The sequence below is a fragment of the Etheostoma spectabile genome, chromosome 10 (assembly GCF_008692095.1).
Source record: "Etheostoma spectabile isolate EspeVRDwgs_2016 chromosome 10, UIUC_Espe_1.0, whole genome shotgun sequence".
Lineage (NCBI taxonomy): Eukaryota > Metazoa > Chordata > Actinopteri > Perciformes > Percidae > Etheostoma > Etheostoma spectabile.
This window is the reverse complement of record NC_045742.1, coordinates 11,043,896-11,054,338: the sequence shown is the minus strand read 5'-3', so window position 1 is coordinate 11,054,338 and position 10,443 is coordinate 11,043,896. Positions and strand designations below refer to the sequence as shown.

The 10,443-nt window shown below is 40.5% G+C and overlaps 1 protein-coding gene across 1 annotated transcript in view; it reads right to left on the bottom strand.

Moving 5' to 3' along the window:
• Positions 1-1,288: 1,288 nt before the first annotated feature.
• enox2 (ecto-NOX disulfide-thiol exchanger 2) overlaps positions 1,289-10,443 on the bottom strand; it is a 171,644-nt gene continuing 162,489 nt past the window's right edge. The window contains 4 exon segments of the mRNA XM_032527850.1: positions 1,289-1,967; positions 4,061-4,146; positions 6,402-6,507; positions 7,356-7,412. Coding sequence (XP_032383741.1) covers positions 1,836-1,967; positions 4,061-4,146; positions 6,402-6,507; positions 7,356-7,412 — 381 coding nt within the window. The 3' untranslated portion in view covers positions 1,289-1,835.

Below are 10,443 nucleotides of genomic sequence, written 5' to 3'. Positions count from 1 at the left end.
AGCCCAGTAGAGGCGCATTAAGAATGCTTGACTGGGCTTTTGGGTAGAAACTCCAGTCCTGTCGGCAAGAGCTCTCTATCTGGCAAAGATGGAAACAAAAACTCCACTCTGAAGAGTGTTGTATAACAACTTAATATATGGATCCAGGCAAGTAGCACACAACATTTTGTGTACGCACAATGGTAGCAACAACGCCCAACAACTGCCTCCCCAATTAAACATTGTTAACATGATCCCCTAGGTGTGTTTCCCAGTAAAGTGTGATGCTGCTGTGTTATGGCTTTAGCATGGCTGAGAGCCAGGTGCTTTTGAAAGACACAAATGCCTTTATGTAAGGTTCTTAAACCCGCCTTAAGTGCAGCTCCTCAAAGAACTAAAACAAGTAGGCACAAGAATGGGCACAAACTTGAGATGTAGACCACTTGTCTTTGTGCAGGTGCATTTGTGTGTGTTTCTCAAGCTTATTGAACAGGTAATGTATACGGACCGTTCACGGAGCGCATGTGCCGCAGAATGCATCTTTAACTTGCTACACCTGCTCGTACACACACACGGCGTAGGATTGTGTGAGTCACAGGCACGACGGACAGCTTGTGCTCTGGGATTGTTGTTGTTTCTTCAGGTTTTTGGAGCTGGCACAGCGCTGTGAAAACGTCAATTTACTGTCAGCTGTTATCCAAGGAGGCAGGTGATGGAAACAAGAATTAAAACAGACACTCTCAAAATTAAACTACCGATACGCTCATTGAAAGTCATTAAGGAATTTCCTATATATTGGTTGTTTAATTTAAAAGAAATACAGACACTTTAGGATCTTTTTCTGTGTCCCATGGCCGCACACACCTTCATAAAAATCTTAATAGAAGGCTTAAGACGTATTTTTACGCTTGTAAAGCGCATCTTCACAGAACATGCGTACCACTACGCGCTGCTTTTGTGTCCGGTGTAGCCAGTTTCATAGATTATGGTCAGAAGAATAGTGTTGGAACGTCCGCCCGCATACTTTATGCGTGTAATGTAGCCAGCCCGTTAGGACGGATAGTGAAGGTTGGCCGGATATTTGTGAACTAGAATCTCACCCACACACTTATTTTACAACCAGCCTCACTGAGAATCAGATATACATATATAAAATGTTAACTCAGACATTTTGATATACTCAAATGTCTTTTTATAATCAAAAATATCATCCAAGCATTTACAGTGTATTACAACAAATGATTCTATGCAACTGTTAACAGCCTTCACATAAAATGAAGAAATATATCCATTTTTGATCTATTTTTACAAACCATGAACAGCAAAAAGAAAAGAGAGAGGGAGGCCAAAGGGTTTTGGAGGTTTGAAGTGTTCAGCTAGACCCTGATAAGCCTCCTTGGTTAGCCCTGTGGTCCTTGCTCACTCTGACACCATACAGAGCCATCTGCAGATTCAGAAAGCACAATGCCCTGCCCCTGTGGACAATAACTACATAATAATCCAGTGACAGTAGGAATCGGCGGTCTGGGACTTCTGGAGAATCGTTATGTCTAAAAAATTTTAGCAGACACAGATTTGAAGCTCATAAAGACTTTGCGACCGTGGTTTGGTGTCAACATTCTTGTAATCGTGTTTTTTTACCTCTCTGCCACGTACAGAGTCCCTGAAATGCTCATGTAACATTCCTTCCCGATCGAAGATCTGTGCTCAGTCTTCTGTGTCCTTGTACAGTCAAGTACAGTCCACGTCTTTGATATTTGTGGGCTTTATACGACGTCTTTCACACCTCTACAGTGTCCCTGTGTTGTCGCTGCCTGTCATCTCTTCCATGTCCCAGAAGTGTCACCGGCAGAGTCCTACGTGCTCTTGATGCCCTGAAAGCCACAGAAGTTCCAACGTTTCTCCAAACTGGCTCCAACACCAGTCAGCTCCTGTCTGAAGGTGCAGGGCAGCCGAGAAAGAAGAGCCTCCACCTCACTGGTGTTGATCTAGAGAAACACACACGCACACACACACACACACACACACACACACACACACACACACACACACACACACACACACACACACACACGTTACAACAAAGTCCATATGCATTAACAAAGATTGCACACAGTCATACACCAAAAATCATTCTAGATACATCTCCAACCATTGTATATGGGAGTGCCAATTCAACCTTATACATGGCTCTGGTCGACAGTATGTCAGCAGTGACTTGCTGCTGATGCCCTTGCCAAGTCAACCAATGAGATAACTTTGAAAAATACTGTATGTACAGTACATCTACATTTTTTTTTTCTTTACACAGTCCACACCTCTTTTCAGCACTCATAGTGCATGTAAATTCATAGCATGTGTTTGTGATGGCCTAGCAGCCACCTGACCAAGCCTAATCTGGCACATACCACTTGGGGTGGGCCGAGGATCATCAGTCAATTTAAATCATGAGGTGACACTGCCAAAATCCACTGTACACGCTACCGTAGACAACCCACACTGTCTTGCATTAATAACTAGATTGCTTGCGCCCTGTGTTGATGTCAGGATGCATTAAGGTCCATCATGGAGATAGGAGTGGTATGACATCATAGACAATGAAGCCGTGTGTGGCGCTGGTAGATAAGCAGAGAGGATTGGGCTTGTTGTTGGAGAGTCTAGTCAGTGATATTGACAAAACTCTGTGGGCTTCTTGATATGTGTAGCAGAGAAGCGATGTGGGAACAACAGATGCACAGGCAAACTCATACGCACACAGACAGACAAGCGTGGGCGTACGCTCACATATACACACAAGTACCAACACATGAACACCCAGACACACTAGACAAAAAACCCAAAAGGCATAGGAGAAAAACATCACACTCTATTCTTTGCATGTGTGAGAATGAGTCAGGGTGGTGATGGGCATATTCAAAGAGTTGCTACAACGTTTTGGAGAAAATCAATCTTGCAAATAATTATCATGTTTAAGTAGTCTGAAATCTAAGGGTTTCAGCCCAGACGTTTAACATATCTTTCAGTGACTGCGACTGTTAAGAGAGAAGTGACATCTGCCATTTTTTTCTAAAGGTCTTCTTGTCTGGGCGGATAGCAGAAGTGGACATTAATCTTAGTTGTTACCTTTTGGAGGGGATTGAAAGTTGGCCTATTGAAAGCCTTGTGTAAGTGGCAGTGAAGAGCGATAATACGTCTGAAATGCCTCCTCAGAAAGATGGGGATAAAATAGCTGTGTTTCTCCAGGCAGAGTGGAAACTAAGTGTGGTGTTTGGCTTTAAGTGTCAGAATGAAGGATCTAGTTTTAATATGTTCTGGCATTAAGGGAAATCACACAACTAGTCACATATGGCTAGACATAAAGCTATGACATTCAGGGATAGAAAAGTGAGAGAAACTATCTCCAAAGTTAAACTTCTTTCTAAAACAAAGATTTTACTTCCAACCAAACATATATTTAGAGAAGTCTATTTGTTTCTGATGTTGTTTGTGGGACTGACTAGGTTTGTTGTCTGAATTTTTCTCTGCAAATGTATCCACTGTTGTTCTTAGGTCCAGGGATGGAATGGATGGAATTAAAATCCAGCATAGTCAGGCAGAAACACTACAGCTTGTATTGGCTGTCTAATGAATGTTCAATTCATAGCTTTAGCCTACTGTACTTTAACTAGCTACTGACATAAAATACTGAAGGGTAGATTAATGCAAGGTGATCAGCTAGACCATTTCTCAAAGAAACAAATTGCCACTCAGAGCATATTAACCAGAGAACAGCCAAGCCTTTAATTTTAGCAGTTATACAATTTAACACTAATTATCTTCAGTTGATCTAATCTGCCACAGGTGATGTCTGGCTCAGTTAATCTACTCGACAACCCATTCAGCCTTTTTTTCCATGCAACAGTTACTTTGTATGTACTGTACATATTTGTGTTTTTTGTGTTTATTGTTTATTTTATATTAATGTTTAATATGTTTGTTTGTTTGTTCATATTTGTACCTTTCACCAAGGCAAATTCCACATAAGTGTACTTATTGTGGCAATAAAACCTTTTTCTGATTCTGATTCAAGCGTTCCTGTTACCTTGGTGTCCAAACGCTGCAGGTAGGAACAGATGTACTCGATGCTGGCTCCAAACGGGTGGACGTGCAGGAACGTCGAAATGATGCCTGAGGTAGAACAGACAAGTCATGCAAATATTTTAAAGCAGATCCATGTCACATTCCTGCAAATTCTGTCACATGCCAAATAATGTACTCCTTCCCTTCTCTGACCAAGTCTAACACAAGCTTTGAGTTGCTTCTCCCAGAGTCCCCGTACTGTTAAGAGCCTCTTGTATATTGTGGCTCCAGATTAGAGGAAGTGTTTAATGACAGCTTTGATACCGTTGTCTCTCATCAAAGCCATGCTCAAACAAACCATCTGCTATCAGCTCGCAGACAGGGCCACAAAAGAGATAATCCTCCACCTCTGCTTACTAAGCACCTATAGAGCGTTGAGGGACCAACAGTTGAAACAAACACACAAACAGTGTTAAAGTCAGGAAGCTCAAACACTAGAGCAACGATACCACAATCACTTGAGGCTTTTAAAGAGAAAATTACTTAAAGGCTTCATTTTTGCCACCTGCAGGAGGTCAGTCAAAACTTGGAACACAAACAACGTGCTAGCCTGGAGCTGCTCCACTGACAATGAATAGGAGACTGACTGGGAGTCTAATGGTCCATTCAGATACAATACCAAGTAGAACGTCATGTTGATTTGCATGAAATCACCCACTGGAGTGTTTCGCTCTGTGTTTATTTGCCTTAAAAGAGCAAATGAACATGTTCTCTAACTTATATATATATAAAAAAAAAAGACGTTTGCTGTAACTACATGCACCCACTCAGTGTGTGTGCCAGAATACGAATGAGTGTCAGAGCTTTCACTAAGGCTCTGAAGATGATCATTTAAACACTTTAAAAAAACAAAACTAAAATTGTTCCCCTTATTTGACACCACATTTCCTCTTTTGTGCCCTCTTTTCTTACAACTTTAATGCAAACTGCCACTGTTATATTTGTCTGAATCTAATGGGAATCCCAAGTTTATGCTTTGCGGTGTGATACAAATTTGTAGCTCATTCTCAACGGTAGTTGCACCAGCTAGAGAAAATCTCTGTTTTAGTATTTCTACGGACTTTGTATGAATTGTGCTTTGTGCTGTATCTGAAGGCACCACAAGAATGTCCGCTTGTGTTTTTACAGCTTTCACACCTGCTGCCAGTTTTCAACAATGCCATGACCATGGAGTGCCCTGGGCAAAATTGAGCTGTAAACACCTTCTGACTCCTCTTTCCCACCATTCTGTGAATGTTGTATTACCTTAGCCCCTTCAAATACCCATCAAGTACGATGCCTGCAGCTCCAGAAACCAACCAATAACCCTATGCTGGATTACTTCCTGTCCCCAGGTTTGTGGTGTGTCATTGACTTAACGTTATTTTTATTAAACATACATTACACACATATTATGCACCTATTTTGAGGCCTCAATGTACTTAAAATTAGGGGGCTTGAGAATGTGTCCAACAATTCTTTTAGCCGTCTGCAACAGATCAACATTAATAATGCCCACTTTATGCAGCAATTGGTCTGGTGTGCAAGTGACTGAAAGTAAGCAGGATTTGAACTGTACTCCCAAGATTTCTTTGTCCGATTACCTTTGTCACTTTCTGTGTAAAAGTAAAACACAATGAATGCCGAGGGGAAATCTGCACAACATCAGATACTGTTTCTGAGTTCTTTGAATGATACACCTTTTCACCAGAAAATTATTGGAGCAACACAAGGTTCAAAATCTGATTATCTGGTCTGGGACAATAAATAACAATTATCATACTAGTTAGCACTATGATCCAACTAATATAGCAACAGCTTGTGGTGTACAGAATGGTAGAATCAAAGGTAGCCGAGAGTGGTAGCGGTGGCGTTGCACTCTGCTGCCACGGATTCAAAATGGAGGCTCACTGTCTAAAAGCGATGATGGAGACAGTGGGGGTCAGCCTGCCGCCAGCTGAATAGCTAGAGTAGCATGGTCCTTTGGAAGAGGTGTAAACACTTTTGCCTTTAGACATGCTCTGATGAGTAGATGTATTGTTGAATGTAGTTCTTTTGAAGCATATTGAAGCTTTGTAGATGTTTATTGAATTTTTTTAATTCATTTTCAGTGTCATATTGTGCTTCTGTGGTACATATTCCCAAACAAATTTGCAAATCATCAAATTACTACAAACCAAGTGACGAAATAACAATACACGTGTGTGCTTGCTTATCTATAGTTCTTACTACTACTGAGTAGTTAATATGTAAAAATACAGCAAATACAAAATGTACGTCTGAGTGGTATTGGCAATGCAAGAGTCTGGTTTGTGTCAGCGTACCAACTAGCAGAGCTTCCCTCTCTGAGCGGACAGGACTCGGGGGGTTCTTCTCTGTGGGACCTTCCTTCTCCTGACTACAGGACACCACTGTAGTTACTGTGGCTTCCTACACACACACACACACACACACACACACACACACACACACACACACACACACCACACACCCACAACACACACACACACACACACACACACATTAAATTAATCTGCTATGAGAAGTAAACAAGCTTAAATGTAAGCGATGCATGGCACACAATAAAAAGACAAAACACAAATAAGATTGAACACATGAGAAAGTTTTACCACCAACACATTAATACTGAGAGACAATAAGGATGAGGATAATGAGGCAAGGGAGAATATTTTGCCAGCGGCTATATTTCTGATAGAGGGATGAAATGCATGTCACACACACACACAGACAGACACAAAAAGAGACAAGTGTAAAAGAACAAATGGAGAGAGAGACAGAGAGAGACGGGGGGGCGGGGGGGGAGACTTGGAAAGGAAATGATCAAGCTGTTTGTTTCAGTTCTCTGACAGGTGGCAGAAAAATGGCAGAGAAATAACAGAAGAGTTTTTGTTTGTTTGTTGTCCTACATAGTATTGTGTGTACTATTTCCACTTATGGTGTGGGATGCCTGGTGGCCTTTTTCTGTTTTTAATCTATCTATAACACTCAGTGAGTGTGTGTCAGTGTGTGGGTGTGTTGACATACGCATGTGTACAAGCCATTTTGACTCCTTTATTTCCTAGCCCAGTTGTGTCTGGGTGATTTATTCAATGATAAATGCAGTTGCAGTGAACTGGATTGCCCTGTAATGATCTGTCATGTCACTGGAAGGGGTTAGAGAGGGAAGTCAGATGAAGAAGAAGAAGGATAGGGAAACAATGAGGACACAAAACAATATCTGGAGAGGAGCAGGGAGGGCTCAACCTTTTTCCACTTACACTGGTTTGATTAGTGCTCTCCTCGCTGCCTCTGTCATCTTGCTTTGACGTCTCCAGCTGCGGCACATTAGAAACATATGAGCAAAAGCCACAGAAAAACAAGCTGAGTGCTAATGTAGACAGACGGGCACAGCATGGTGTGCAAAAACAGAAAAATATGGGCATTGTTTATTTTTAGAATAATGTCCAGAAATGATTTTGAACAAACAAGAAAAGCACATACCCTGAACTCCTTATGGATATATTTAACTATTTTCAGTCAAAACTGGCACAGAACAGTCAGCCATTACATTTGTAACAATAAAAGACTGTGTAAGTTCTCATTTTCTGGGAATATATTAGTGCAGAGATAATTGCTCCATTGTTCGATTAAACCAGTGGTTCTCACAAGACCTTTTTATTTTCTCTTCTCCCTTGAAGTATGCCCATAGCCCTATACAGAGGGCTTGAGTACCCATTCATTGTCAATAGACAGGGTGTCTATTTGATGGTTTGGCTTTGAACAACTATCAAGAGTGGCAGAAAACGGATTTAACCATTTTATTATACACTACTTGATCCATTTCACTGTTCTGCTCACTTGCTAACTCAATTCTATACTCTTTTATTTGTAATACTTGGTGTTAAAACGGGGTCTCATCAAAAGGAAACTGAGCAATGTCGATGTGCAGTTGGCCTATGGTAGCTGGAAGGTTATTGGTTATTGTGACAATTGAATACAAAATTATATATATATATATATTCTATTAATAAAATCAGTGTAGCTACATCACAATCTCTTCACATACTCCTGTTAACTGTACAGTGGTTGGTTATACAATCAATGGATTACACAAATTAACATTACATTTCTCCACTTTGATAATCCATTCACTGTTTATGTGATTTATCAATCAAAAATGCCAAACAGTCTTAATGGTTTCAACTTCTTAAATGTAAAACGTGAAGTATTTGGTGCTTTTCTCGGTTTTATCACATAACAACTTTGGGTTTTGTACTGTTGGACAAAACAAGCAATTTAAAGATGATAACATGGGCTCTGAGAAACTATGATTGCACTTTGATGCATTGTTTTGTAATTTCCGACAGTTTATAGACTCCTAATGAACATCAGCTCACTTGTCAGAGCACCAGATGTATAACCTCAGCTGTGGCTCTGAAGAGAGCTTTAGAAAGTCTGGGAGAATGACGTTTGAGCTCTAAACATTGACAGCAAGCCTGAATAAAAAAAACTGGGGGTGAGAAGAACATTAAGGAAATTTACCAGCCAGGAAGGGTCTGATGAAATTACACTGTTGCATTGCAATATGGGAAGAGTAGGCTTGAGCATTTTTTGGAGCTTGACTCATACTAAGACTAAGACTCAACCTCTGCTGCTTAGAGTTTGACAATTTTTCTTTTAACGTGCCTCTTGTACTTCCCACAACTTTATAGGAATGCAATTCTAAATCTCTTGAGCACACCTTAAGTCAGAGAGATAATTAACACATCAATCAATGATGAAATGAATCACTGGCAGCCCTAAAATACATACGGAAAAATGTGATAAAATGTGTATGTAATCATAATAGCAATAAGGTCAATGGCCTCAACGACCTGCACTGGTGTCAATCCAGTAATGTGTGGTGACAGCTTGGTGACAGCAGGAACTGTGACTGTAGAGAAGGAAAACTGATGGCACAAAGAGATCTCTTCAACATGACAAATAACCCCACAACAACTGCTAATCTTCAGAGAAATCTACACCCAAAAATTGATTTCTCTTTCTCCTTTTAATAGACTGCCTCCCATGATTCATGTTTGCCCACATGCAGAAATTTAACTAGCATATTGTCCAGGGCTCACAGCTGTGGCAACACATTTCTAATCAAACTGATCACCATTAAAGCGCTATTAACCACTTTGTCACTCCAGATGATGTGACGAAAGAGATGTTTTAGCAAATTACTAATTCACCTCTGTGTTATATGAAACCTGCAGTCGGCTCGTCCATGTCAAAGCAAACTGACAACACATGGAGCAGCTCCCCACGTGGATTGAGAGCCTCTCGTTTTTATTATTATCCAATTTAATAGGCTATTGAACCTGAGGCCCATTTTAATGACAGCCCTTCCTCTCATTATACCGAGCCAGAAGGTACATTAACAAACATTAGCGCTTGAATACTGGGAATATGGCACAACACCTGAAACATTGGGAAACATGACATGTCTAAGAGAGAAAAATGACTCATGAAAGTTAAAATTGTTTAACAATACTGTTGATCGTGGTGCACTGCATTTAGCAGTGTACTCTTGTAGTAAAACATCATGCTTCTTATCAATTTTAAATGGAGTTTTGTTGGGAAAAACATGCCTCAATGTAGGCAACACATTGAATCAATTAACGAAGGGGATGTTGGAATGGATGATGATGTAGCAGGAGGGGTTCTAACTGATGATGTGGCCTTGTATGACAGCTCTGAAATGGCACCAGTTGTTTACAACTGTGCAATGTCTTCTGCAGGTAATGTCTCTCTATGTGGCGATCACAATACTGTGTGACATGTTGATATCATTGTGGTATCTTAGTTACTGCCTCTTGGGATAGTGCTGATGTAGCCCAAAGGACACAATGTTTAGGAATGAGAGCATAGATGATTGTGTTGCTGGTGGTCTATGTCACATACAATTTCAGCTGCAGACAAATAAAGAAACAATTTGACTGTGGTCAACCATGCTCAATATGTTTCTAGTTGGGAAATGAATGCATTTCTACTCTTCTTTTTATGTGGCTGCAGGAAGAACAGAGGAGTGGACAAAATAACAATATGAAAAAAACATCTTGACTGGTAGTGAAGCACACGCTTGAAGGGAAATGTACTTAGTTTGTACTGCATGTAATAGTGAAGGGTTTTTGTAACAAATGTTATTTGGACATTTCAAGATAAGAGACTATACAAAATTGTTTGGTGTATTTGACGTGCTGTAGTATTTGCATTTTTGTTGCACCCTGTTGCAAGTGTTGCTTTTTTCACCAAGCTGCTTGGCGATTTCCCCGTAGCCCTTTCCAGCCTTGTGGAGATGTACAATTTTGTCTTTAGTGTCTT